The sequence below is a fragment of the Cyphellophora attinorum genome (assembly GCF_001299255.1).
Source record: "Cyphellophora attinorum strain CBS 131958 chromosome Unknown Contig6, whole genome shotgun sequence".
In the NCBI taxonomy this organism is placed as follows: Eukaryota; Fungi; Ascomycota; class Eurotiomycetes; order Chaetothyriales; family Cyphellophoraceae; genus Cyphellophora; species Cyphellophora attinorum.
In genome coordinates, this window is record NW_017253234.1 from 865164 (window position 1) to 892913 (window position 27750).

Consider the following 27750-nt stretch of genomic DNA (forward strand, 5'->3'; position numbering starts at 1 on the left):
TCAGGAAAGAACACTCCGGAGCCCCTACTGCCAGGCCTGTGTAGAACTTGGGGGCGGAACTGCAGGCAAGCCAGGGCGGAGGAGGGGTCGCTCATTGCTTAATTCCGTATACATCCGGCGAGCGTGGCTGCCCGGGCACTTGTACCTGCCTTCCCCTGACCTACTCGTCACATCCAACACAGAAGATTTCAGTGCTGTCGACTTTGACCACACACCGCACACTCACAGAAGTCTCGAAATGCTATTGGAATGTCTTCCCAACGAGATCCTCAACGGTATTCTTGGCGACTTGCATGCAAGTGACTTCGAGCATGCAGCGCTCACCTGCAAAGCGTGGTACAGGCTACTGGAGCCGTCTTTAGTACATCACAATGACATCCGCCGGAAATGGCACAGAGTAAAATTCGGCGACCGGTCAGGTCCACAGCGGTTCCTGGGCATCGAGCTCAATTCGGCTTTGCAGCTCCTGGTCAGAATTGCCCAGGAGCCTGTCATTGCATTGTACATCACCCACCTCGACCTAGGAAAGATGTCAATCGCCCTGTCATCCATCGCCAATGGCAACAGGGAGGATCGAGATGCTGGCATAATGTCTAACGGAAAGCCCTCGGACCAGGCTAGAGGGCTGCTGGTAGAGTGTGCGAGAGATTCGGTCCACCTCCGAGATTTGAACATCAAGCCCGAGGAGTGGCTTGCTCACGTCGAGCAGTGCATCCTAAGCACCAATTGGGACAGTGTGAGTGACTGGGCTGCTGCTCTGCTAATCTCACTTCTGCCAAACCTGGAGTCATTGTCATTGCCACCAAGTTACCTATGGTGTCGCTATCGTCCCAGGTCCCCGCGCAATATTCCTGGGACCTTGTCCACATACCGAGAGCTCCGGCCTTGCTGTGGTCATGCGCAGTGCCTCGAGAATCAAATGAGAGAGAGTGACCACATTGACAGATCGTTTCCTGACGTCTATAATCTCATCGATATGCTCATCGCGCGAGCAAATGATGAGTCTCTTAGGGGACAACCGCTAAGCAAGCTAAAGACACTCGGCTCGGAAGACATTACGCAGCACAAGAGAGATGATCAGTCTTCCATCATTCCATTCATGTCACTCAAGTCGTTGCGCACAGTCTCGTCATATACGCGCAACTGCGGACGGCCTACCAATGCAGACTGGCTCGTCCGTTATCAGCCACTCGGGCCGAATCTGGAAGAAGCGACACTTCGTGGTGTGGCGCTGGACGCTTTATCGAGCAACTTGCTGCTGCGTGCCATGGGCAGTCTCCGTTCAGTGAAGCTGCAACTCGTCACCAGGTTTGACCTTGGACCTCGCAAAATCATTCCCGCGCTGGTAAGTCGCCTTGAAGCCACATGTGGTGATTGCCTTGAGATACTGCATCTGACTACAGAGCGACCGTGCCGTGGCGATTGGCTGGACGACGATCCGATCCGCGGAATGCATGGTTTCCGGTGTCTGAAAGAGATCAAGATATTCACCGGCTTCCTTTACAGGGCGCAAGATCCATACATCAGCAATCAAACACCAAGCGAATTTGGCCCACAGTCATGTCCAAAGCTCGAAGAGCTTCTGATAAACAGTCGTCAAACACTGCAGAGGGTACAGATCCACGTCGGCGATTACGAAGCTGATGAGATATGCGTGACGAGACTGCTCCAAGGCATTGAACTTGGAACCACGCCCTTTACAGCACTCCAGCGAGTCAAACTGGTCTTCGGTGCAAACAATGACCCAGGTAGCACTACACGCGTGACAAAGAAAATGCTCAAGGCAAAGGCGAGAACATACAGAGAGAAGCTGCACCTACATCCCGAGTTCGAGATCGACGTCAAGGACTATTCCGGGGAGCTCTCGTCTGAGTCAGAGACGGAGGCAGACTCTGTAACGGGCTGAATGGTATATTCCACTTGGAGCACATCAACTGAGCGGCGCAAAAGATCTTTAGCAATGCAAATCGCGCGACTCGTGCAATGTTTCCCACTGGCCGTCCGATTTTCCTCGATGAACTTTGGTCTCAAAAGCGAAAGCCTGCGCGGATTGAGAACTACTCCTACAATAGAGGCGTACATGGCTGACTGGAACACTGTGCCGGCCATCATCGATCTCTCCTCGCGCTCCGCGTTGCTGCGAATAGACCCGGTCATTCGGCAGGCCAAAGCACAATCCTCAACTCTCAAGCCAGACCACGAGACTCGGTCGGTGCAACAGTCCCGCAAACGCTTTCATTGTGGATGCTAGCATTATCTGCGTAGCCGCACCGAGGAAGCTCGCACGTCGTGCAGACGTGGACAGCCAGGCGCAAGTACCCGAGGCGGCCTGTGCAACGTTCACAATGGTGTCGCGTCTGCCGATGCATGTTGGAATGTACTGGATGCAGATGCTGGTTGCAGACAGAGGCCAGAGACGTTCTTCACACCGTTACAGTCTACTGTGGTTTCTAGCAAAGCCGTTTCTGTAGCGAGAACGACTCTGACCGTTATAACAGGGTCCAGGGCCCGACCATGCACGAGGAATGCGATCATCTCGCACAGCGAGGGGTCACTAGCGGCAAACTGCTGTGAAGCAAACCAATGCAGGTGCTGCTGTTTGCAGAGTGGCCACACAACGGCCAGGACTTGTCAAGAAGCATGACCGACCGACAGCTGTAGGTGCTCACTTTAATGTACAAAGCATGGCGCCTAGTTGCGAGTCCGTCCAACTGATGGAGCACGCAAGTCCCTACCTCCCTGTCGATAGGCAACATGACTCGCACTTCAAGAACATGTGCAACGAGGCTAGACATACGCCGCTGGCTGCTCATGGTGACGTGCGCATCCATGGTAGTGATGGTCGTTGTTGCTTCCTACATCCTCAGATATGACGGCCATACTGTACTTTCGGTGGATCGAGTTTTGTCCAAGAGAGTTCTGCAAAGCTCCCCAAACACTACATGGGACTGGAGTCAGCGGAGGCCGGATTACCCTATCAGCACATACCAACTGCTGCCAGCCGGGAAGCCACGACAACTTCCTCAAGTGCAAGCTACGTTCGATTCCGGAACCACTAATGAAGGCATGAAGTGGCTTCATCGTCGCCGACAGGTGAAAGCCGTGTTCGAGCGCTGCTGGTCCTCTTACCGAACTCGCGCATGGCCGTATGATGAGCTTTATCCGATCTCTGGCGGCGGTCATGATACTTTCGGCGGCTGGGCTGCAACTCTAGTCGACTCTCTTGATACGTTGTGGATTATGGATATGAAGGAGGATTTCGCGACTGCCGTTCTGGACGCTGGTCGTATTGACTTCTCGAACTCGACAGACGAAATCATAAGCATCTTTGAAACCACGATAAGATATCTGGGGGGATTCCTGTCAGCATACGACCTCAGTGGCAACGCCGTTCTCCTACGGAAAGCGGTCGAGGTTGGCAATATGCTCCTTGTGGCATTCGATACTCCCAATCACATGCCGATTGCCAAGTGGGACTGGAGAGCAGCTAAAGAGCACTACCAACCACAAGTTGCGCCTGTCTCGGCACTAATTTCTGAGCTGGGCTCGCTCTCACTCGAGTTCACGCGCTTGAGCCAAATTACCGGCGACGTGCGCTGGTACGATGCCATAGCACGAGTCACAAATCTCTTTCTAGCACAACAGAATGCGACGAAGCTCCCAGGCATGTGGCCGATCTCTGTCAATGTTCGGGATGAGGATCTGACATCGGATTATACTTTCACTCTCGGGGCAATGTCTGATTCATGTTACGAGTACTTTCCTAAAATGTATGCTCTACTTGGTGGGCTCGAATCAGCATATCAACAACTGTATACCGGGTCGATGGCTGTCGCGATGGAGCGGATGTTCTTCAGACCTATGACGCCAGGCAACGCTGATATTCTCCTGTCAGGTGACTTGTTCGCCAAAGACAATGGGACAGTTGACCTCGATCCTCGCCAGCAGCACCTCACTTGCTTCAGCGGCGGCATGTTAGGTTTAGGTGGTCGCCTCTTCAACATGCCCGACCTTTTTACCGTCGGCAGAAAGTTGACTGATGGGTGTGTCTGGGCATATCAAGCGATGCCGTGGCGAGTAATGCCAGACAGCGCCCGCTTCGTACCCTGCGAGCCCAATAGCGAATGCAATTGGGCCCGGGAAGCATGGCTTGCGGAGGTACTCAAGCGCAATGAGTCGTCCGACAATGCAACCGAGAGTGCTCGCGCCCAGAACCTCCCTGAAGGCTTCACGCAGATCGACGATCCAAAGTACCGCCTCCGGCCAGAAGCGATTGAGTCCATGTTCGTGATGTATCGCATCACAGGCGATGTTTCATACCGCGACAAAGCATGGGAAATGTTCCAGGCAATTGATTCGGTCACCCGGACAGAACTGGCGAATGCCGAGCTGGTCGATGTGACTACTCCGGGTACGCCCATCAAAGATGATCGCATGGAGAGCTTCTGGCTGGCCGAGACGCTGAAGTACTTCTACTTGATATTCAGTGATGAGAGTATGTGTAGTTTGGATGAGTGGGTGTTCAATACAGAGGCACATCCGCTGAGACGGCCTCGCTGACAGCGCAGTGCCGTTGCACGTCACCATAATGTCAGAGAAGCTGCGTCTCTGGGAGCACTGGCCAGGGAAGGAGTAAATGAGGAAGTAGCGAACAGGGAGGAGCTGTTGAGGAAGGACCGTTTAGGCCAAGCGAGTGATCAAGGAAGGAGCGACTGACAGAATGTGATTGCCGGCGAGGAAGGAACGTTCGAGACAATAGTAGCTGAGGAAGGAGCGGACAAGGCAGTCGCGATTCTGGCAGGCATGGTTGAGCAGGCACAGTCAAGGTCGGCACGCTCTAGAAAGCGGCGCTTGAGGAAGGGCCACTTCGAAAAGGAGCGTTCCGAGGCAGGAATTGTCAAGCAAGTTGCGGCTGGAAGGGGAGGGCCGGGCCAAAAAGCAGTCGAGAAAGACACCACAGACAATAGGTACACAAAGCTCAACGTTGCGGGCTGGGCTTCGTAGAATACACCAGCTGGACCATGACACAGAACAACCTTGATGAGCCACGCGGACTCGAAGGACAAGCAGGGTTCATGCGCATGCTAGTATTGGAGTGCTAGATACTAATGCTGTCGAAGACCCGACTTGAGTCGTTTTCTCGGAGTGTTGACGATAGATGTCCTCCCAACTTTCCATCCAAGCCCACGCACGCCTCTTTGGGTAGAAGAAGCGGCCGAGAATCTGTTCCACGTTGTTCCATGACCTCAGGCGTGTATTCCTCAGAATAAGCTGCTCGTAAAAAGTCTTTCGCATCTCCGTAGGTGCGAGATCTGGCCGTCTGGGGGTCGTGATGACTGTTGCTAGCCATACCAGAACATCTTCGTGGTCGTTGCCATGCGAAAACCACAGGTTCGGCAGGTCTTCGAACAGCATTTTCGTGCGCTTTAGTGGCTTCCTAAAGACCAGTGCTGCATAGAACGTGCCCATGGACGTCAAGTCATCGGTCAGGCAGATGAGTGCAGTACAGATGTGCTTCTCTAGATCCGTCAGACCGGACGGCACAGCGAATCTGTATGCCATTGGTTCTGGCCCGTCATCTGGTAGCCGATTGAGGGTGGCAAGCCAGGTCTCAAATTCCGCGAGGATGGCGATCATTTCAAGGGAGAGGAGGCCCTTGCTGACCAGGTTGGCGAAACCTGATGGCAGACGGGACACTTCAAAAGCGAGCGAGGGCGCAAGCGCTGGTCCGATTGGGTAGGACAAGGACGACGTATCGGCACTATCCATGGGCAGTGACCTGCTATGTGTGGCTGGCGCAGTGTTGATGCTCAGCTTCGTGGTGCTGATTGAGACCATCATTGCTAGCTGTAGGCCTATGCTTGGTTCCGAGCTTCCGACCTTGTCGAGTCCACCTCGCCGTTGTATCATTCGCTCTATTCCGTTCAAATGAGCTTGCGTGAAGTCTGTATAGCCGAGATGGTCGTCGATAGGTATGAGCAGACCGACGCCTTGGATGAGTACGTCATCTACCACACCCTTAGAAAGCTGCTCGTGAAGTTTCTTGAGTGTCTGTCCACGATGGTAAAGTAAGCGTTGTCCAACGAAAGTCTTACTGTCTTGACTTTCAGGCAGACAGCACAGAGTCCAGGCGACGAGAGCGTGAAAGATGAGGTCGTATGAGAGAGCCCACCTCGTCATCGCTGCTGTGCGCTCATGGCCTTTCCTGATATCCAGACCCAGTGTGCCATTGTCGTGCCATATCAAATCGTTCAGATCTGCAGCGAGATTAGCAAGATTATCACATCTGCGAGAACGCAAGCACGAACAGCGATGGCAAGCTGCCCACGCGTCCGGTGGCTTCTCAGACGTCGGCACACATGGGTAGTACGATGAGGCACCCATACTCTTCGCCAACGGAAGCTGTGGCTGCCTCGAAAACACATCGCCACGTTCATTCACGTGACTGCCAGCTTCGAGGTCGCTCTCGGCAAGAGCAGGTTCAGTGGCTCCTGCTGCAAGCTTCCGACGATCACGCTTCTCCTTCTCGAGCTTCGATATATGTCGATTGATAGTTCGTCTTGAACTTGCGCGATCGCCAGGCTTATTGCTGTAGAAGACGAATGTTGAGCGCTTGTTGCTGTTCATTCTCGCCCAGCAGCCTGAAAGGCCTGAAAGGCAAATATCGATGCAGGGTTTCACAAGTCATGGTACAACATCCGAATAAGGTCCGAGGTGAAAAGCCGTGCTTGTCAGCCACTTTGTAGCTGCGAATTCGCCGTGGTAGCATAAGCTGGCAGTCATCGAAGCTTCTTGGGCTCATGGTTCGAGTTTCATGGACAGGAGGATCCTGGACGTCCACAACGATACCGCAGAGACGTGTGGTGGCCTAAGAGCCAAGGCATAGAGACCGTATTCGGCAAAAGGCATGCCACATCCTAGGCCGGTTTAGGAGGTGGGCTTGCAATGGCCCGCAGTACTGTTGGTGGGGCGACACCAGATTCTACATGCTTCGGTGGTGTATGCAACGGCGGCAAGGCGGCTCAAAGACACATTACCTACTACATGCGGTCGAAGGGCAGGCAAATGGGAAGGTTGGAGATGCACAGCGGTCTGAACTATTCTGATTTCCTTTGCCATTGTCCGTTAGTCCTCCCGGAGCACCAATACTGGCTATAAGTATATATACATCTATTTCACTAGTATATTGTGATCTTCGACGGCAATCCGCTTCACCGTTAGAGCGGATGCTTGCAAGCGCTGTTACCCAAGGTACCTATGCATGATCATGGTCCGTTCTTCGGCGTTCACGAAAATTGCCTGGTCGACACTACGGCGCCACCACGATTGAATTGACCCTTTTCCCAAGTACCCTGATACACGTTCTGTGGCCTGCTCGTGGTGCCGAACGCCGTCGTTGACGTACGATGTCCCCGATTCTGCAGAGGGACCTGGTCAGTCGAGTGGCTGGGAAGTGGTGTAAATTCGCGATTGTCCTCGGGGTCACCAAAAGCCGACACGTTTGTTAGCGCCGCAGTGGCGATTCTGGGGGCTTTACCACTTTTGCGTAAGAACTTCGAAGTACCGCGTGAAGTAGACTCAAGCTTGTCGTTTGAGGGCCCTGATGGGGCGGTACTCCCCAGGCGAGTGAAGCCGATCCAGTGTGGTAGTATACGCATGAAGAACACCTTGTTCGCCGGCAGGCAACAGCAGATGATCCCAAAGAACATTTCGGATATAGACCAGATTGCCACGTCGACGTAGTCCCATGTAGGGTTTACCAGATTGCCAAAGCTGACGAGGGTGCGTACGCGCAGTGCGCTGAAGACTGTAACGACAATGCCGACACTGAACATGATCATGATGTGAACTTTGCGTCTCCGAGAGTAGGTTGCATTCAGCTTGATGAGCATTGGCATCGGCATCAAAAGTATGGCTATATCAAGCGTCATGTTGATGGCTGCATTGACGTAGGATCCAACGTAGATGTTGATGCACTTGCCCTCATGGAGTCCGTCCCATTGGTTCCATACGTGATTGATCGGACTGCACTGAAATATGGAGAACATCGTGAATGCGGTGCCAAAAAGGGCAACGATGCCGATCATAAGCCAGCATAGGCGTCTGAACCAGTAGTTTGGAAACACTCTCAACAAGAACAGCAGCAACGCGATCTTGACAAGGTTGACCGAGCTGACATAGAAGCCCTGGCACAAGTAGAACAAGCGCAGTATGTTGGGAATTTCCGGAAATTGTACCATCCAAATATCCTTGCCGAGTCCTTTCGGGCAGCCGATGTGCGCGAAGACGACAACCGGGACTGCGAGAATGTACGCAAGCGTGACGATGGCATCGTCCCAGCCAAATGGTCCTGTGAGCTCCGGTCGGCGAGACACCAGTCGTATGACGAGCGTGATAAATGCGAGTACGCACAGAATTGTGGACAAGATGGGGACGAGTGTTGTCCTATCTCGCTGAGGAAGCTGACACAATTCCGCTCCAACACGCGACGATGCTAGCAAAAGGAGTCAGTGGTCAGTTGACTCGCACAGCGGAAGGCCTTACTCAACAAGTCCTTTACAGAACATGCTGTCGTGGCGCAAGCCTGGGTCTGCGACCACAGCGCCTCGCTTCTGCAAAGGCATCCCACATCTGTGGCAGTGCAGCCCGTCGATGGCAGTGCTTTGATCATACATTGAAGCTGTGACAGTCAGTACGACCTCAACGCGTCATTCAAGTCAAAGAGACACACCGCACATGTTGGGATTTCAGAAATCGCTGCCACCTGCGCTTCAGTTCGGGTTAGAAGCAGCAAAAAGACCAGAAGAGTGCGCATGTTGGCCAGATGGAATTGCGGATGCGGTTCTCGTGCTGATAGTCAACGTTCGAAAGAGAGAACAGGCCTGTTCATGCTGGACACATAGACTGTAGGGATCGAAAACAGCTGATTACATTTTGACAATGGAAGCAAGGCAAGCTGGAGAGTGAGCAGTGCATTTGACTAGATGAGTCCCCTCAAACTTGCGAGTCGTGAGGCCACAGTCGGCGGAGACTAGACCAGCTGTTGACACAAAGTAGCTCTTAGCTCGCACACACGGATCTTGACGCTCGTGGCTACTTCCCCACATCACTCGTGGCCCTGGAAAGAATGGGCATGTCGTGTTCTGCGGAGGGTCAGATTTCTGTACCGTCACTGAAGTTGGCACAGGGCGTAGCGCTGCAACAACGCGAGGGTGATGGATAGGGCCACTTGACAGATCGATCCATGGTCTATGCGCATGCTCCTTGTGTCTCCCATGGTGCTGTAGCTAGGTAGCTAGACTGATGAGGCACTCCAGACGATTAGCGACCATCGGGAATATACTCAGCGAATGGCATCGGCAATCTGGAGATGGCATCCGCCTCTGCTAGTGACCCCATAGCAAAGTCGATGGTTAGCTAATAGGAGAAGCAGCCGAGAAGCCATGAGATCTAGGAAGATCAACCGAGACCCCCGTTGAAGTGCGCCCACTGCCGCATTTCCGACAAGTCGGACGACCACCACACAGAGTAAGGAAATGGCGCGACATACATCACAAGTATTGTCCAGCTGCATGCGAGCCAGCTCAGAAACCCTAGAGTAAGGTGTTTCTTCGGACATTCGAGCTTTCTGACATGTGGTGGCAGCCAATGGTAGAACATTGATGGAAGAGCCCATGTTTCAGAATTCTGCTCCTGCACGATGGTCCAGACACTGCAGGAGTTGTCATGCGTCCAGTGCAAAGCACAGCATTCATGTCGATGAGTGGCATGACGAGATTGGAAAGAAGGATGGATTGAAGTCCCCGAAATGCAAGTTCAAGTTGAATGAACTCCATCTGAAGTACGGTTGGGTTCACAACACAATAGCGCATCCCTACGTCATACTATATTTCTGCCACTTTGGAACACATATCGCAGTTTATACGACACTTGTACCGCTTTCCCCCCCTTCCAGCACGACTGCAAATGAGAACAGATCCTAGGGCTTGAACAACGGCACACTAACGATGTCGCTCCTGGTGGTCGTCTTCTTCCTGGAACTTGCGCTTTACCTCATCACCACAGTTGGTGCAAAGCCGATCAACGAATTGGTGAGTGCATACTCATACTGCTCACGACCGAAATCAGACAGCTAAATTGAGGGTTCAGTTATGGCAACTCTGGAGCCGTACACCATTCGGCACATCTAAAGACGTCCAAGAGCAGATCCGCTTGAGGAGAGAGGTCGTCCGCATGAAGCGTGAGCTCGGTGGGATCAGTGCGCAGGATGACTTTGCAAGATGGGCGAAACTGCGGCGGCAACACGACAAGGCGATGGAAGAACACGATAAGAAAGGTACTTGAGGCATTCGTCCTGAGAGAATATATGCTAATAAACCACAGCGGCTGCTGTTGGAAATGCCCGGACATCTTTCGACAGCAAAGCGACTATGTTTCGGTGGACATGCACAAGCGGCGTCAAATTCGCGCTCCAGTTCTGGCACGCGAAGAGCCCCATATACACATACCCGCGCGAATGGTTTCCCTGGCCGATCGAATTTGCGCTGGGCTTCCCAAGGTGTCCGTACGGAGGCGTGAGCATCAATGTTTGGAGCAACTCTTGTGGGATAGTCATAGCCCTCGTGGGAGACGTGATCATGTCCGTCATGCAGAAGAGCGCGCAGCCGCAGAAAGAAAAGGTTGCGATGCCAGCTAGAGGGCCTAGTAGCATCCCATCTGCACCGGATGTTGACTAAGTCAAGAGAAAATCCACCGTGCTCATCAGAATTGTATTCAATCGTTCTCGTCAATGGCTTGCATGCCGCTTTGGGATCATGTTCGCCTAAGTGCTTGACTCTATAGATTGTCAAGATCATCATGTGAGCTGCCTTGCCTCCATCCATACCGGAGCCTGGTCCCTTCGACAGGACATCGTCACTCCACCAAGTCAACATCAAGACGAGAGTGGTGTGCCGCTTTGCCATAAGCTACAGGCCCAAAATGATGGTAGTCTTGATCTCCGCGCCTCAAGAATAAGCCCCGTCGAGTTATCTCCTCAAGAGACAATCGCATAACTATCAACGTTCGACAAATCGCGCGACCGACAGCCTGCAAACCTCCTCTGGTCCCACGAGCTTTATAGCAACTCGGATCCCAATTTTGCTTACCCTCACCGCCTCTCCTCAGGCTCTGAGACTGCATGATGCATGGGTCCTACCTTCCAGACGAGCGCAAAGCACCCTGACGGACTCATATCTTCATCCATCCATCTTTTCACCAAGACCCCATCAAGAGCTAGAGCAAGAAGGATACAAACGGCAGTGAGGTCGGACCTTAGAGAGCTTTCAAGTCGCATAACGGGGTTCGAGGAGGAAGAGTAGGTGAATCGGCGAGGTGAGCCGCGGAAGATGCTTTTATGGCGGCGCCTTTCGGCATGTCCTTTTCCTGCGTGAGCGAGAAAGGCGGTCCGGGGACTTTCTCCCGAAGCGAAGAAGAGCGAGCGCTGATATACGCCGTCGCTGTGTGTGAGCTTCGAATGCGATTCTTTGAGCGCGGAGACTTTGACTTGTAACAAGTAAGAACGAAACACTTGAAATTATTTGGTGGATCAAAAAGAATTCCAAATGCACAGGCTATCTTTATGGGCAGCAGTAGCTGGTAAGCACGTGATAGCTAACCGCTTCACGAGCTTTGAGATAGATACCTGCTTATCTGCAATCCCAAGTGATCCGAACAGCAAAAGGAGACCGCCTGGCCATTTTAGCCCGACGAAGAGGGTTGGTAGTCGCGTCTGCTTCACGCGCCTTGTGACTTCGATCTGGTTGTCACTGCACGCGGCTTTCACGGCGCACGGGAAGACCGCCGAGCCTTGGCCGCAACTTCTCCTCTTTTGTTCCTGAGGTTGCCTTATTTGCCTTGCCTTGCTCTCTTATCTCAAATTGACAGGACCTGAGCCACAACAAAGGTCTGGGATGAGATTGAACCTCGCTCCCTGAACGCTTGGTCAACAAGCTTCGAAACTCGGTGGGAAGGGGCGGCCGCGAACATGGCCTCAGCAAAGAATCTTCGTCCTGTGCTACGGGCGGCACATCAAATCGGTCGCAATGTGTCGCGGCGAAGGACCCCGACGCCGGCAACGCCAGGGACTGGCTCTTTCTCTCCAACTTTACCTGCGGCTTTAGCGACTAGAGCGCCTTTACCGGCCTACAATGTCTGCAGCAAGCGGTATGCATCGACAAGCAGCGATCTGAAGCAGACGCCATTGTACGATATGCATGCAAATGCCGGTGCCAAGCTCGTTGGATTCGCCGGATACTCTATGCCACTCACATATCCCGATCAGTCACAATCGGAATCCCACAAATGGACTCGGGAGAATGCCTCATTATTCGATGTGTCTCACATGGTGCAGCACAAGCTATCCGGCCCGTTGGCATGCCGGTTCCTTGAAACCATCACACCTTCCGCTATTAGCTCTCTCGAGAAGCACCATTCCACCTTATCCACCCTGCTGGACACCAACGGCGGCATCGTCGACGACACAGTCATTACGCGCCTCGGTCGCGATAGCTTCTACTTCGTCACTAATGCGGGCTGCCGAGATACTGACCTCGCATTCCTCAATGCAGAGATGGACAAGTTCCTGCAGCGAGAGAATGCCAAGTCAGATCAGATCAACTGGCACATACTTGACCACCACTCCCTGCTAGCATTGCAGGGCCCAAAGGCTGTCGATGTCCTACAACCACTTGTCTTCCGTGACCCGGACGATGATCAACTTGGTATGAAATCCTCGTATCCTGTGAACCCCACACATATCGAGCCTGAGCTTCCCGGGCGCTACCTCTACAATCTTTGGAGTTTTAATGCTCCTCCCCGAGCCTTTGATCCTGGTCAGAAGCAATCTTTGCGTGATTGGCTACCCATCTCGTCTTCAACTGTTGCGTCAGATGCGCCCTTGACGCCACAACTTCTGACAGCTCCTGCAGACACAGACCTATCCACCCTCTATTTCGGTCAATCGCGATGGCTGCAGCTTTCAATACCGGAGAATTGTACTGGTGAAGGCACCCGATTGTCAACTCCTTCGCTCTTGATCTCACGAACAGGTAAGCCGCACTTACCAAGCACGGTCACAATACGGCAGACCATATGACTGAGATCTTGCGCAGGCTATACCGGCGAGGACGGCTTCGAGATCTCCATTCCACCCGAGAAGGGCTCTTCGGTTGCACTCGCGAGTTCAATCGCGAAGGCAATCTTATGCAGTGAGTATGCGCGGTGGGCGGGTCTCGCTGCTCGGGACAGTCTGCGGCTGGAAGCTGGCATGTGTTTGTACGGCCATGACATCGATACAACTGTGACACCACCCATGGCTGCCCTGGGTTGGGTAGTTGCAAAGTCGAGAAGGAAAAGCCCGAGTGAGTTGCTCCTCCCGGCTGTCTGACCATCATCTACTCCAGTTGATGGCCTTTGGTAGCGTACCATTCCGTTGTGAACTGACACTCACCCGACAGATCCCGCCTTCAACGGTTCTGAGACCATTCTCCCGCAACTCGCCAAACCATCGTCTATGTCGCGGCGACGCGTAGGCATCATTCTCCTCGAGAAAGGTGGCGCCGCCCGAGAAGGCGCCGCGATCATTGGTGAGGACGGGACTTCATCGATAGGGACGATCACCTCTGGCCTCCCTTCACCTTCTCTGGGTGGTGAGAACATCGCGATGGGCTACGTGAAGAACGGCTACCACAAGAAGGGGACGAAAGTGGGTGTCAAAGTACGCGGCAAAGTAAGAGCTGCTGAGGTCAGGGCATTGCCATTTGTCGAGAGTCATTTCTACCGAGCGAGCTGAAGCAAGCGGCGATTTTTCGGCGTTTGCAAAAGAGCACGGTGTATGGACTTCGAAGAACGGGAGTCAGCGGCTGCGTCCGCTGAGATGAAGGCAGAGTCGTCAGCAGGGAGCCATCGACTGGAAAGACGTACGCAGCATTGCATCAGCACATGGGAGTGAACGAGAAGAACTGGCAGACCTTGATCTACTTTCAGCGGTATCGTTGCAACAGGTCATCTCAACCCATCTCAATCACACTTCGGCCTGATCCTGGCGCGAGTCCGTTCCATTGTCGCTGTACTTGACTTCTCTCTACAAAGGCGGCTCGGCACCACAATGCGGCACTGTCTTTCCAACTTTGTGCGAAGAGCACTTGCTTTCACTTGGAGTATGGAAAACGGCTAGAGGATTTCTTTCTGTTTCCGCACCAGTCCACAGAGACTATCTACCGTGTTGATGAGGATGAGTTCCTTATGCCAGTGCAGAAGACCTTGGAAGCACACCTTCTGCATCCTTGCTAAATACGCCAGAGTTCTCCAGCGCAACAAATGATCTTGATCAACCACGAAAGCGTACCTAATGCGAGCCAAGGCACGCAAACTTTTCTGCCAGCTGCCAGCCTGAGGAAGCTGTTTTCTTTTTCTAACATCTCACATTCTCAAATTCATATCAGAGTCCATCTAATTCTGCGAACATGGCGGAAAAGCGGTCTCTCGACCCTGTCGATGAAGACTCAGAGGATCTCAGCAAGCAGTCCCGCGTAGATGTCACTGAAGATTACACTGGCAATGCGAATGGAGTCGAAGTACGTCATATGCTCTATCTGTGCGATGTAATGTGTTTGACGGGCAGACAGGGAGAACAGACCACCGAGACTGGCACGCAGATTGTTGCTACTGGAATCGATGATGTCGCTCAGCCAGCACCGCGGCGACGATCGCGGCCAAGATACTGGAGGCATGACAATATGACAGCAGATGAGTATCGCGCAATGGTTCAGGGGTATATCGATCGCGAACGAGAGGGCAAGGTAAGCCAGTCTCAAATGCTCATGCAACTATCCGCGCGAAGCACGCTGACCCAGTCTCCAGCTGCCAAGAGTCCAATACGAGCCAAAGGTCGGCGACGAGGTCATACTCCGTGTCAAACCTTTCCGTCCACGCGGCTTCGACCATGACGATGCTTGGACGCACGACTACGACCTCTGGTGCATCAAGGAATCATCAATTAATGCACGCGTTTTTCTGATCGACAACGTCAAGACCAACAAGCGACGCTATGAGCCAGACAATAACCTGGTACCTGCACCGCCTCTGCTGTTTTCATTCCAGAAGCTGGACGGCGAGTTCGTGTATCCGGGTGAGCCGGACGGGGATGACTTCATGGTGGAATCGGTGCTGCTCGACATTCTTGAGCCGATGGAAGATGGTGTCGTTGAGAGGGTGAGAGTTGAGATGACTGCTGGTCGGTACGAGAAGGTCAGGGAGCTCTCAAAGCCGAAGTAGGACGCACAGCTACAGTGACGGAGCGTCAAACAAGCGAGCATCGTAGATAGCGGCGAAGGTGGAGGGCATGCAGGTGCACGACCGAGAGCTTCATTCAGGGGCTCACTGGACTTTTTGCTCCTTTGCTCACGGGTATTGCCTCATCCCTTGGGTTTGACCTTCCGAGTGGCAAGCAGTATTCATCCATACCCAATGAGGACAGCATTCATGTCTTGGTGGAAGCTTTCGTTGTCAAGAAACCGTTGACGTCGGTATGCAGATTGTTCATAATGCTCAGATGTCACAATGTAGCAAGCCCACGGTCGAGCGAGGTAGTTTGTCCATTCATTGTTCCTGAGCATTTCCGAGAAGATGCTGGACGGGAGCCACATCATAAAGCTTCAATGTATGATGCTTGTCCCAGCTGAACGGCCTATGTGCAGCAGGATCGTCTCAGACAAGCTGTCGGACAAGAGAGATGTTTGCTACGTGACGTGGAAATACCACCTTCTACCATATATGCAGCGGAATATCAAGATTCTGGCACAGATGTCGTCCTGCCCATCGCATAAGAACACCAAAACAATGTCTCACTGGCCTGACCGCGCGCACACACGGGTCGACGAAGGCCTTCGGTATCCTGTAAGTCATCTGCTGCAGCGAATACATTGCCTGACTGACGGTCTGCCAGAACGGGGAGTCAATTCGCTGCTACGACAAAGTACTCCTCACAAACGAAGCCGATCCAACGTACAATGGCTGGTTTAGAAACAATGTACACAGAGTGTTGCAATCCTCCCAATGGTCTCGCGACCGAGTCATCGTCCGTCATCTGTCCACCAGAATCCTTTGCGAAGTTTCGTGCCAGAGAGTCATCCTTGCACCAAAATGTCTGTTAGACGGGTCGGCGACGATTGGGGGAAAGGAGTACACCATTTCAGCCGTCCAACTCGAGGGTCTGGGGCGAGATCAGATTGTTGGAGTTCGTTATAGACGCAATAGCCATCACCGTTGGCGAGAGGACCGAGTCGTGCAAATCGAGGATGGTCACTTCGAGTGGACTGCGGATTACGGTGAGGGTCAGTCTTGTATCTTGACTGCAGGGGATTGGAAGCTGACATATACGCAGAACCAAGCGATGAAGACGAAGTGGTGGAGGAGAGTTCTTCCGAGCGCCACGATACTGAGTACAGCGACGATGAGCCGTTAGGCCCCAATGATGAGCAGCCGAATGTCCGACACCGCTCTGAACCTGAGACTGCCATTGACGAATCAGTTCAACCTGAGTCTGCCTCCAACGAATCAGTTCCCAGCAGTGGTGATCGCCCGGCCGGAGAACCGATTCAGGACCTGACACGGAACAGGGCCTCTCGAGAGGGCTGCTGCTGCCTCCAGTGACTGGCAGCTTCTCGTTGAGAGATGTAAACAAGCAGATTCGAGGAGAGGTCGCTGGTGTACTCAAATTCTCCTCTGGAGTGCTGATCTTGGACATCGCAACAAGCACTAAGACGAGGCAGCGTGGAGGTATTCAGTCATAGATGGGTCCGCTTGAAGTCTGAAGCCTGTTTGAACTGGTACTGGAGTTGACGTTACCTAGGTAGAAACTTATCAAATCATCAGATGACTGTCCATACACAATGGAAGGCGAGAGATCATCGCTAGCGGGTTATTGGTAGTTGTGGAATAGCAGGTCTTTGGAAAGAGAAATACGATGCTGCTCGAGAATCGAGGGTCGAGGATGGGCTGTTGATCGCGGCCGGAAAGTACAACTTGCAATAGCATCTGAAGTCGATGGATACCCAACATCGCATCTACTCTTCTAGTCCTTGCTGGTCGTTGGATCCCACGCACAAGGCTCGTACGAATCAGGCATATCCAGCTCCTTCATATCGCTCTCGTCCAGCTCAAAGTCGTAAATATCAGCGTTCTCCTCGATCCGCTTCGATGTTTCGCTCTTCGGCAATGGGACATAGCCTTTCTGCAGACTCCAACGCAGCAGAATTTGAGCCCATGTCTTGTTGTGCTTCTCGCTGAGTTTCTTCAAGACCGGCTCCTCGGCACGCTGGCCTCTGATGACGGGACAATATGCCTCGACGACCACGCCACGTTGCTTGCACCAGTCGACAATGTCGTTTCGAGGTAGCCAAGGATGGACCTCGCACTGGTTGACATCGATTTTCGAGCCATCACCAGAGCTCTTGATATACTCCTCCAGCTCCGCGAGATGATGCACTCCATAATTCGAGACGCCGATTGACCGGATCTTGCCTTCCTTTTGTGCTTCCCGGAGTGCTTGCCACGCGCCGAGACGTCCTTCTTTGCCGCCATACGGCGCGTGAAGCAGATACAAATCGACATAGTCCAGTCCAGTTTGGCTAAAGGTAGACGCGATAGATTTCTTGGCTTCATCGTAGGTCATGCTCTTAGGCGGTACTTTACTCGTGAAGAATATCTCCTCGCGTTTGAGCCCGGATGCCCGCATGGCGTCGCCGCACGGCTGTTCATTTCGATATGCTCGGGCTGAGTCGATATGTCGATAGCCATTCTTAAGCGCGTGCAGGACTACGGATTCGGCAGTCGCTGCTGGACTGCAAGTGGTCAGCCTTGCTTGGGGAGCGATGAAGATCCCGAATTTCAGGGGCATAGAGAACGTGTAGGAAGCGTATTTCGTTCAACGATGGACTTACGTTTGGTAGACGCCATATCCTAGAACGGGAATCTGGTGGCCTGAATTCAGTTTGTAGCTCGTGTTGATGTCGAACTTCCCAGATGCAGTGGCCATGTTGCGATACACGTGCGGGGCTGCGCGAATGATCTTGTGGGATGTCCGGAAAGTGCCTTGTATCATTGCTGGACAGCAACCTGAGTTTTGGAGACCCTCAGGATGTTTATATAGTCATTGTTCGGTCCCGAACGCGGTGATACTTTCGGCCACGAAGGCGACAGTAGTAGCACTGACGTCTTCGATGCCAAGCACATGTGCACCGAGGTTTACCGCATGGAGTTCGTTCTATACACGCCCTGTCTTTGTTGTGCACTTTCGTATACGTAAGCAAGAAGACTGATGTTGCCGAAGCGGCTCTGAGATCCTCCATCACACTGTCGTTGAGGCTGATATCGGCAAGTCGCCCGTGAAGCCGCTTCTGGGGAGGTGCTGTGAGCACGTACGAAGCATTTGTCGGAGCTCTGCAGGACCCGCCTCCCGCACTTTCACCCTCGTGTCGGAAGGCTAGCTCGTTTGAACGGCAGCTATGCTCGATTCCATCATCTTGCAGTCCCAAGTCATGATAGGTACAGCCTACGCGCATGAAAGACCTCGAAGCAACAAAGGACAACAGCAAGGCTGCGAAGCTGACGAAGCTTTTAGTCGGAAGCCTCCGACGGAACACTTTATGAACGCTATCACCAACCAAGAAGCATCACCAAAGAGCGCCGGGCAAGAATCGAAATAATACGCTACGGAAGCGTACAGTAGGTAAGGAAGACAAGTTGGTGAAGAGCCATAACAAGCATTCATTAATTTCCCTCATTCACATCTTGATTTTTAAGGTCGATGTTGCAGACCCTCAAACCGGTAGCGCTGTGCATACAGGATAACAATACACATATAGACACAATTCATGTCTGTCGCTCCAGTAAGGTGTTTGTGAAGCTCCCTAGTCTTTTCCTTGACCGCCGAAGATATGCAAAACACAATCTTTCCACGAGGACGCCACGTCATCGGCTAGATACATAGAATATACATCATCGATGACGAGACATCCCTTCATCCCCTATGCTCACACCCACAAAGTTGAAAAAGCTTAGTGCTTGGTAGCAAACTTGCCTGGCACGACCGAGATCGGCGCCTGACCGCACTTGGCCTGGGGACCGAAGCTGGAGATCCAGGCACCATTGTCGAACTCAGCGTAGTTCTTCTGGATGAGACCCTTGTCGTTGATGATCATGTAGTTGATGCCAACGACGGGGTAAGCAGGAGTCTGGGTGATGGGGGTGATCTTCCAGCGCCAGACAATGGTGTTGCACTCGTGGAAGATGTTGAGGGTCTCGGTCTTGACCTCAGGCTGGAGAACACCCTGACCGTAGTCGAAAGCGGTCTTGTTGGGGAAGGTGACGGAGCCAGAGGGAAGCCGGCCATGAAGTTAATGGAGTCAGAGATATCGACGAAGTCTGGCGCGAGGGTGGCGGCGGAGACGTTGAAGTGGTAGCCGCGGCCTGGCAGACCTGGTCGCTCCGCGGTGGGCTGGAAGCTGGTGTATTCGAGAAGGTCACGGAAGTTGTCGACGATCTTCTCAGCCTCCTTGTCGGACAGGCATTTCTTGCCAGTGCCAGTGGGCTTGGAGCTCTCGGTCTTGGTGACGGTGACGGTAGCGGTGGCCTTGGTCACGGTGACCTCCTTGACTGTGACCGTGCACTTGGCGACATCGTTGCCTGGGGCAGGGTAGGTGTACTTGCCGCTCTTCGGGCAGTAGGTGCCAGTCGCGGAGGTGGTCTCGGTGACGGTAACTGGGATTTCGGTGTCGGCCCAGGTGGCAGCGGTGGTGGTTGTGGTGGTCGAGGTAGTAGTCTCCTTGACTGGCTCGTCAACCCAAGAGCCCGGGGCTGCGATGGCGAGGCCTGCAAGAGGCAAAAGGGTGAGGTACTTCATTATGATGGAGGAGGTGGTTATTAGATAACGAATGACTGTGGTTAGAGGTGGCGGGAGCTGCTCAACGAAGTGAGTGGACGATTGAAAATTCAATCAAGTGCTGGAAAAGATGTACGAACTGGATAGTTAGAGGAAGAACATGCCGCCAGAAACGCGAGCGGACCACCTTTTAATGAAGACTCTCCGCCCAAGGCGGACATCGCAACCGCGACTTGTTCAGGAGGACTCCTCCCACACGAGAAGGAGCCGTACCCGGCTCATCACTCACTAGTGTCTGGGGTCAATCAGGTTACAGCCACATGGACGGTTCCGAGCGCGACAGTAATGTCCTGAGATTCGGAAGGGCTTAGCAGCTCCTAGCATCCATGGAAGGGCCAGTCACACTGCGATCGGGGCGCTCTGGTTTCTTTTTTCAGACCGAGAGCAATTTCCAGGATGACGGGCAGTTTGCGGGCCCAGAGGTGTTTGACATCCATCAACACTGAGAACGGCCTGGAACTCAGTAAGCGAGTGGTAACACAGTGTAATGCGTGTTGACATTGTGCAGTGCGTCCAGTAGCAAAGGGCTGTCCAGCGAACCCCATTACCGCTGGAAATACCCCTGAATAAGCGGTTTTCACCCATCGGAAAGTGGTTGTCTTGTTACAGCTTGGCAGTAATCAACTGTCAGAATGCAGCTGCAGCAACAGGTCCCGAGCAGTCATTCGCTGCGACTTCGTCGTCCACGTCTCCCATGGAATGATAACAGAAGGACTGACGGTTCTTGAGAATGAGATTCTGAATGAACATATATACCTGAGAAGATCTCACTGCGCATCAGCACTATTCTGCGAGAGTACGTCTCATCGTAGCCATGTTGGGACGGTGCCGCCGCGAAGAGTCACTCAGTGAATCTGCCTGCTCAGCTTACCGATCACGGTCAATCCGTACCGCTTTTGGCTGCTGAAACATGAAACATCGTTATGATCGAACCCGTGAAAAGGTTTCCGGGACTGTAGTAAACAAATGTAATGCCAGCGCAATTCGGCCACTGGCTGGTCTCAGGAACACGACGCTGAACGGCTCGAATGGAGCAAGCGCTTGCCCAGCAGCCCTAATGAGAGAAGAACCCCGTGTTCGGCCCCAGCCGCGCAAATAAATGCCAGATTTCCATGAGCTAAGGAGAACACCCGTTACATAACGCGAGATTATTGGGCCGCCTCGGCGGTGAGTCGGCATACATCACGAGCCTAAGGTACGAGAAGTCGTGACTCCTGATGCAAGGAACATAGAAGAACTGCGACCTGCGACAGATAGAAGCAGCTGCCTTGCCTCACACTCCATATAGTATCTCTACATCGTCGTCTGAATAGACTTTGTTGTCGCACAGCCGTTGCGAAGCCAGCAGGGCCTGATGATGCTTACATCCACATTTTGGCTGGCTGCTGACATGCAGAACCTGGGGTTGAGTTATCGGGAGGAACAATATGATTTCTACCATGTCATGGAAATTTTGCTTGTAGGTTTTCAGGCGTTCTGCGCAGCACACCGACCGCCGTGCCTATTCAATGACGGCTTGGAGCCTAGAGTGCTGTTTCCTATAGGGGTCGAGGCGGCGAGGCCATGATTGCAGTCCCAAACTCCCTGCTGATGACTCGCGCTTCTGATGAACAAATCGCAGGGGTAATGGTCCAAGAAAAGCTCCGGCTAGAGATCGTTGGTGGAGGGACTAGGCCTGTTCCTGTCAGTGGGGAGCCGTAGTATTGGGCCCATGGGTGTCATTGGCTTGAGTGTTGAGTCCACTTCAGACGCCCCAAACCGCCAACGTGGGAAGCGCAAGGGGCAATACGACATCCGAAATTGCACTCAAATTAACTGCAAGAGTCTGCACCTCGCAGAACCGCATATAATTAATTGGACTGTGAATCTGTGACGCTCTTGCAGAATCTACTGTTGACAGGCAGGCATGACTATACGTACGCTGTTGGCTCGTCGCAGACGAAGCATATGAAGAGTAGAGTAGATCTCGTGTCATCTTCGTCCCGTGCGTCGTAAGACCTTTATCGATTTCTTCGTGTAGATGTCCCATTCTGGGCCAAAGCAGTACGATATGTGGATCTGCACAAGGCGTGACCCATCAATCTGGAAATCCAAGAGCCAAGACAGAGTCGCTTGTGGGAAATTACTCTGCCAAGACATCATCTGTATCAAGCAATCCTTCAAGCAACTCTCCGACTTTAGACTCGCGACGCCGTCATGATGTCGGCGACGATGTCTCGAGCATACTTCGTTGATCGTCGCCACTATGTCGAGTGAATATCTCACAGTAAGCAGTAACCTCTCGCGGGTTAGACATCGAAGCCGACGATCCTTCTGGGGCCCGGCAACGTCGCAGCATTTGGTCCCGCTCGCACCTCCCTAGATCGCGCGTCAACTTTTTTGGACTTGCAGGAAGTCCGGCTTCGGTCAAAATGGACCATCTCTAGAGAGTGGCAACCTAGCCTGAAACCCTGCGATGTTCATGTGCACGCACGCTGTAGGTGATGCTTCGGTGCACGTACTGGCTTTGCTGCATGCGACCTTCGCCGTGAGAGGAGCATGCTGGACCTAATGTAAATGGAGCAGGGCACCCCCCATGTACTGACGTATGTACGATAGACCTCGCAGCGTCCAGGGCCTCACCAAATCCGGTACCTCAGCAGACGAGGGCAGAATTCACAGGCTGACAGTGATGTGCTCGGTCCCAAAGTGTCGGTCATTTGTGGACTGAAGGGCGTTTGCTGCGAGTTTGTGACTATTGTCACCGTAATGTCCTGGCAGGCATGGCAGTACCTACTACACATTATCCGTACATGGAAACTTGCATTCTCTCTGATCTCATCAATCTTGGCGCCAAGGCACCAGAAACTTAAACATTGGAGATTTCCCACTGCCTTCGTGCTGAACGTCGTTCTCGCAACCAGTGGCTTTCCTGGCATGCTTCAGAACGGGCTCATTGCGGCTGATCTGATCCCCGAGCAGATGACATAATGGATGTCAGTGGGCAAGAGCATGTGTGGACTGAGTGACTCGACTACATGGCGCGATCCGTGGATAACAAAGCTGGTGACGTGCGTCATTGGCCATCCGCGGAGGATTCGCTGCACGTACTTGATCTGCCGCAACTATGGCAGAAACCCAGTGCAGACGAGATGATGGAAGTCCTGCGTGACCTCCGTCAAGCCCCGGACGGGTTCCAGGATAGCGGAGAGGTGGCTGCCCAGGAGGGCTCCATCCAAGAGGCCGGCATTCCAGCATATTTGACATCGATCATCGCATCGAAGCTTGTGTGGATTGATGACGAAGATGCTCGTGAGTCTATCTGGGAGCTTGCGAGTTTGCGGTTGAGCGAGCGGTCTGGACGCACAGCCATGCCGGCAATGACACGCACTTTCGATATCGCGGAAGGCCTTGCCATTCAGCTGCACGAGCCTTCACTGGTGGGCGATAATTTGGGCTTGAAGACATGGGCCTCGAGTCTGTTACTTTCCAAGCAGCTGCAACGACTTTCCAAGTATCTGCCTGACACCACTAGCGTGTTGGAACTCGGCGCTGGAACAGGGCTGGTAGGTGTCAGCGCGGCTTGCTTATGGCATACTTCAGTTGTGCTTACAGATCTGCCGGAGATCGTGCCAAATCTCGAACACAACTTGGGCCTGAACAGAGAGACCATATCTTCCTGGCGCGGTAACGCCACAGCCATGCCTTTGGACTGGTCGGATCTCTCCTCGGCACCCACGAAAGACGAGGAAAAGTATATGATCGTAATCGCTGCGGACCCCATCTACTCGCCCGATCATCCCCCCATGCTGGTTGACACAATAGCCCGCTGGCTCAAGGAGACTGGTGATGCTCGAGTAGTGATTGAGCTTCCGAGACGATTCCACTACACAGGCGAAAGAGCTCATTTGGAGGATCTGATGAGACAAGCCAAGTTCGAAATCGTGGTGCAGGGCGTCGAGTCTGGCTACGACGACTGGAAGGACGAATCTGGTCATCAAGCGGTGGTCGAATGCGAATATAGCATCTGGCGTCGCAACGATAAGTGCTAGTTGTAACTTTAAGTGATGACGGATTTGAACCCATTGTATGCCTGCTCCATGTCGAAAGCTAGATCCTGTGCTTGCTCATCGCTTAATTCCTCGCTCGTTTTCATTTGGTTCAGTGTTATCAGCCATTGTATGATCTTGCCTCGATGCTCGAAATCCTGGTCGGTGACCTTATTCACGGACTGTATGACATCGGAGAGAAGAGGATGCAAGGCAGACTTGGAATTGTAGTTGAGTTTGAGCGCGTCCAGGAACGTGATGAAATTCTCGGTGGCAGCAAGTATCAAGCTTCCAGAAGCTGTTGATGTTGGTACTGGCCCGCTTGGAGCATTGCGGGTCACCAGAACTTCGTCAGCGGTCAGTCCAACGCGCAGGCGCTCTTTTGCCCGAGGACACTCGATCTGTGCTAGGTCAGTCGCACGTTCTTCAGAGACACCTACCGTACGTACATCCCAGGACCGGCAAAAGGTATCGAGGTCGACGAATTCTCTCGAGACCGTCTCATCATTCAGTATTGATCTATACTGCTTCAGCAGCTTGGAGCATATGTCGGTGTATTCACGCTCTGGCAGAGCATCTTTAATGTATGCCTTTTCAAGACCATCGAGGGTGCGGATGATACTGTAGATCTCTGCCAAAGAGTCTACCAGATCTCTCTCCGCGGCCGAGTCCGCAACCTTGACCTCCTGGTCGAGGTTGATCTTCGCTGAAGCAGAGAATCCTGGGGTATAGCCATACGGCGTGGGAGCGTACGACAGTGGCCGCGGACTCTGTGAATGGCTGTACATGGCGAGCCAGGGCTACGCTGAATAGCTCCCACGCGAACAGAGTGAAGCAGCTCTCACGATCCAGGACGTATAGCACCACTGCAGGCAGATGTGGTTACCGACTTGGAGGTTCAGTGAGGGGAGTCCAGTGCCGGGATCACTCCGGCTGAACCCCATGATTTTTTTTGAGAACCGCATTCAATTTTCTGTGCTGAGACCGATCAACTTGACCACCGACACTCTGCCCACCGCGCTCGCCAGGAACCATCAAAATGGGCAAACAGTCGAAAGCGACCAAGAAGTTCGAGAAGTCGAAGCTGTCAGGCACACTCGAGCGCAGAAAAGATTTCGCCAAAGTCAAACAGCGACACAAGCAAAAAGAGAATAGACAGCGAAATGCTGCCAAACGAGCTGAGAAGGATGAAGCGCAAGTCTCGGACAGTGGTGCGGTCGACGACCAGCCGGATGTCGAGGACATGGACCGTGATGAGTTCTTCCAGGACAGTGTTGCCATTCCAGAGCCAGTTGCAAAGTCCAGCAACAAGAAGCGCAAGAGGGATGAAAAGCCTACGAAGGATGATGGCTCCGAAGGCGGCTCTTTCGACGGAGAAGACGAGGACGCAGACTTCAAGGGTCAACTAGACGCCCTCGCCCAGAAAGACCCAGAGTTCTACAAGTATCTCAAGGAGAATGACGCAGAGTTGCTGGATTTTGACGAGGATGCCGATCTGGCTGAAGTCGATGCGCTTAGTGACGGAGAAGACGAGCGGCCGTCAAAGAAGCAGAAGACTGCTACCAACACCGAGCTCGACCTCGCCACAGTGCGCAAATGGAAGAAAGCGCTCGAAGAGCAGAATTCCGTCCGATCACTTCGCCAGGTTGTCCTTGCATTCCGGTCTGCTGTCGCTGGCGACGAAGAGGAAGAAAAGGGTAAGGACACCAAGTACAAGATACCATCCTCCGACGTCTACCATGAAGTTCTCATCACCGCACTCGACGACGTCCCCAAAGTCCTCGCCCATCACCTGCCCGTCAAAGAGTCAGCATCTGGCAAGATCCACATCTCAACCAACACGCCCAAATTCAAGACTCTCAGCCCCCTGATCAAGTCCCACATATCATCTCTACACACTCTTCTGAACCAGCTTTCCGACTCCACTACCTTACGCAAAGCCCTCGCCTCCTTCGAGCCACTCCTCGCCTATCTCCTTCAATATCGGAAATTCCTCAAAATCATCATCCGCACAATATCTACAATCTGGTCCAGCACTTCATCCGACGAAGCCACCCGCATCTCAGCATTCCTCATCTTGCGCCGTCTGACCGTCATTGGCGATCCTGGCCTACGCGAAACAATCCTCAAATCAACATACGAGTCACTCGTTCGAGGCGCCCGCTCTCCAACCGAGACAACACTACCTGGGATCAACCTGATGAAGAACTCTGCCGCCGAGCTCTACGGCATCGACCAAAAAGTGTCTTACACCACCGCCTTCAAACACATCCGCCAGCTCGCCATGCACCTGCGTACACATGTCGCAAAGCCCACCAAGGACTCCTACAAACAAATCTACAACTGGCAGTACGTGCACTCACTCGACTTTTGGTCTCGTGTCCTGACCACGCACTGCAACGCCCTTACCGAAGCCCAATCCGGCAAGTCCGCAAACGAGTCCCACCTCCGTCCACTCATTTACCCACTAGTCCAGATCACCACCGCCACCATCCGCCTCATTCCCACCGCGACCTACTTCCCTCTCCGCTTTCACCTAATTCGCTCCCTCCTCCGCATCTCCCAATCCACCGGCACCTACATCCCCTTAGCCTCCGCCCTCCTAGAAGTGCTCTCCTCGCCCGAGCTCCGCAAACCCGCCACCAACAAACAGCCATCCTCTACTACCCCACTCAAACCTCTCGACTTCACTACCTCCCTCCGCGCGCCCACCAGCTACCTCAAACCCGCACCTACCAAGATTCACTCGGCCTTCAACTCCTCGAGCTCCTCTCCGAGTTCCTCGTCCTCTGGGCAAAGTCCATAGCCTACCCCGAACTCGCCCTCGCATTGACCGTGATGTTGAAACGCTGGCTCAAGACTGCCAGTCGCCCCGGGCCAACCAACAACAAGAATCCGAAGTTCAATCAGGCACTGCTGTTGCTGGTGCAAAAGTCAGAGGCGAATGCAAGGTGGATTGAGGAACGGCGGAGTAAGGTGCAATTCAGCCCGAAAGATCGAAAGGAGGTTGAGGGATTCTTGAAGGAGACGAGTTGGGAGGAGACGCCGTTGGGCGCGTATGTCGTGACTCAGCGGAAGTTGAGGGATGAAGCGGTCAAGGTGAAGGAAAGGGGACGGAGAGAAGAGGAGAGGAGACGAAAGGCCGCAAAGGCGAATGATGATGAGATGGAGGATTTCTAGGTCATTCTATGGATAGTATGGCCTGAGCAAACTTGCCTCAGACCTCAGTACCTAGGTAAGTAGTAATACGGCCGTTGGCTTGAATGAAAGCACAACAGCCTTCCAAGAATCAACGCAGACTCAAAGCACAAACATAGGAAATAGGACCTTCCCCTTCTATCCATCTTGAGTTGCAGTGGCTCGCGACTCCTCCATCTCGTTGACTTTCTTCTTGTCCTTTCCTCCAGTCAATGACCTGAGACGGGCTTTGATCCGAGATCCAGTCGATTGCTTGCGGGTACTCTTGGCCTTGCTTCTGTAACTGGGAGGCCGTGTGTTGACCTCGGCGATCTCGGGCATGGGCTGCGGCATGTTGGAGTTGGGTTGCGATTGCTGTAGCTCCGCATTGGAAGATGTAGATCTAAGCATCATTAGCTGTCGCGTTTTCAGCAAGTCTGGGGATGTCCTTAGTCACCTTTCTTGACCACTCGCATCACCTGCTCGGGACGCTGGTCTTGATGTCTGTCTTGATGCCGATTTAGATGCAGTCCTTGACGCTGGCCTTGATGCCGGTCTTGATGC

At 53.1% G+C, this 27750-nt stretch overlaps 13 protein-coding genes across 13 annotated transcripts; 9 read left to right on the forward strand and 4 right to left on the reverse strand.

Moving 5' to 3' along the window:
* Window positions 1-238: 238 nt before the first annotated feature.
* Window positions 239-1906, forward strand: AB675_2047 (uncharacterized protein; the record flags this gene model as incomplete). Its single annotated transcript, XM_018141987.1, has 3 exons — window positions 239-736; window positions 905-1345; window positions 1406-1906. The coding sequence occupies 3 exons, from the start codon at window positions 239-241 to the stop codon at window positions 1904-1906; spliced, it is 1440 nt and encodes a 479-aa protein (XP_018002654.1).
* Window positions 1907-2829: 923 nt separating this feature from the next.
* Window positions 2830-4636, forward strand: AB675_2048 (Mannosyl-oligosaccharide 1,2-alpha-mannosidase MNS2; the record flags this gene model as incomplete). The annotated part of the gene is made up of 2 exons (XM_018141988.1): window positions 2830-4495; window positions 4569-4636. The coding sequence occupies 2 exons, from the start codon at window positions 2830-2832 to the stop codon at window positions 4634-4636; spliced, it is 1734 nt and encodes a 577-aa protein (XP_018002674.1).
* Window positions 4637-5073: 437 nt separating this feature from the next.
* AB675_2049 (uncharacterized protein) lies at window positions 5074-6627 on the reverse strand (the record flags this gene model as incomplete). Its single annotated transcript, XM_018141989.1, has 2 exons — window positions 5074-6257; window positions 6309-6627. 2 exons carry the CDS (start codon window positions 6625-6627, stop codon window positions 5074-5076), a joined length of 1503 nt encoding a protein of 500 aa, XP_018002650.1.
* Window positions 6628-7286: 659 nt separating this feature from the next.
* On the reverse strand, window positions 7287-8815 carry AB675_2050 (uncharacterized protein; the record flags this gene model as incomplete). Its single annotated transcript, XM_018141990.1, has 3 exons — window positions 7287-8494; window positions 8545-8680; window positions 8732-8815. 3 exons carry the CDS (start codon window positions 8813-8815, stop codon window positions 7287-7289), a joined length of 1428 nt encoding a protein of 475 aa, XP_018003048.1.
* Window positions 8816-10007: 1192 nt separating this feature from the next.
* Window positions 10008-10736, forward strand: AB675_2051 (Protein GET1; the record flags this gene model as incomplete). The annotated part of the gene is made up of 3 exons (XM_018141991.1): window positions 10008-10091; window positions 10150-10336; window positions 10384-10736. 3 exons carry the CDS (start codon window positions 10008-10010, stop codon window positions 10734-10736), a joined length of 624 nt encoding a protein of 207 aa, XP_018002883.1.
* Window positions 10737-12025: 1289 nt separating this feature from the next.
* AB675_2052 (Aminomethyltransferase, mitochondrial) lies at window positions 12026-13831 on the forward strand (the record flags this gene model as incomplete). Its single annotated transcript, XM_018141992.1, has 3 exons — window positions 12026-13088; window positions 13152-13400; window positions 13497-13831. 3 exons carry the CDS (start codon window positions 12026-12028, stop codon window positions 13829-13831), a joined length of 1647 nt encoding a protein of 548 aa, XP_018003060.1.
* Window positions 13832-14504: 673 nt separating this feature from the next.
* On the forward strand, window positions 14505-15315 carry AB675_2053 (uncharacterized protein; the record flags this gene model as incomplete). The annotated part of the gene is made up of 3 exons (XM_018141993.1): window positions 14505-14615; window positions 14667-14840; window positions 14902-15315. 3 exons carry the CDS (start codon window positions 14505-14507, stop codon window positions 15313-15315), a joined length of 699 nt encoding a protein of 232 aa, XP_018002938.1.
* A 564-nt stretch (window positions 15316-15879) lies between these two features.
* AB675_2054 (uncharacterized protein) lies at window positions 15880-16832 on the forward strand (the record flags this gene model as incomplete). Its single annotated transcript, XM_018141994.1, has 5 exons — window positions 15880-15936; window positions 15986-16373; window positions 16424-16527; window positions 16571-16612; window positions 16659-16832. The coding sequence occupies 5 exons, from the start codon at window positions 15880-15882 to the stop codon at window positions 16830-16832; spliced, it is 765 nt and encodes a 254-aa protein (XP_018002717.1).
* Window positions 16833-17113: 281 nt separating this feature from the next.
* Window positions 17114-18076, reverse strand: AB675_2055 (putative oxido; the record flags this gene model as incomplete). Its single annotated transcript, XM_018141995.1, has 2 exons — window positions 17114-17882; window positions 17982-18076. The coding sequence occupies 2 exons, from the start codon at window positions 18074-18076 to the stop codon at window positions 17114-17116; spliced, it is 864 nt and encodes a 287-aa protein (XP_018002729.1).
* A 1021-nt stretch (window positions 18077-19097) lies between these two features.
* Window positions 19098-19942, reverse strand: AB675_2056 (uncharacterized protein; the record flags this gene model as incomplete). The annotated part of the gene is made up of 2 exons (XM_018141996.1): window positions 19098-19391; window positions 19460-19942. The coding sequence occupies 2 exons, from the start codon at window positions 19940-19942 to the stop codon at window positions 19098-19100; spliced, it is 777 nt and encodes a 258-aa protein (XP_018002773.1).
* A 3056-nt stretch (window positions 19943-22998) lies between these two features.
* Window positions 22999-24012, forward strand: AB675_2057 (Protein-lysine N-methyltransferase EFM2; the record flags this gene model as incomplete). The annotated part of the gene is made up of 1 exon (XM_018141997.1): window positions 22999-24012. One exon carries the CDS (start codon window positions 22999-23001, stop codon window positions 24010-24012), a length of 1014 nt encoding a protein of 337 aa, XP_018002711.1.
* Window positions 24013-25048: 1036 nt separating this feature from the next.
* Window positions 25049-26815, forward strand: AB675_2059 (Nucleolar complex protein 2; the record flags this gene model as incomplete). Its single annotated transcript, XM_018141998.1, has 1 exon — window positions 25049-26815. One exon carries the CDS (start codon window positions 25049-25051, stop codon window positions 26813-26815), a length of 1767 nt encoding a protein of 588 aa, XP_018003056.1.
* A 32-nt stretch (window positions 26816-26847) lies between these two features.
* Window positions 26848-27189, forward strand: AB675_2060 (putative NOC2 family protein; the record flags this gene model as incomplete). Its single annotated transcript, XM_018142000.1, has 1 exon — window positions 26848-27189. One exon carries the CDS (start codon window positions 26848-26850, stop codon window positions 27187-27189), a length of 342 nt encoding a protein of 113 aa, XP_018002986.1.
* Window positions 27190-27750: the final 561 nt, after the last annotated feature.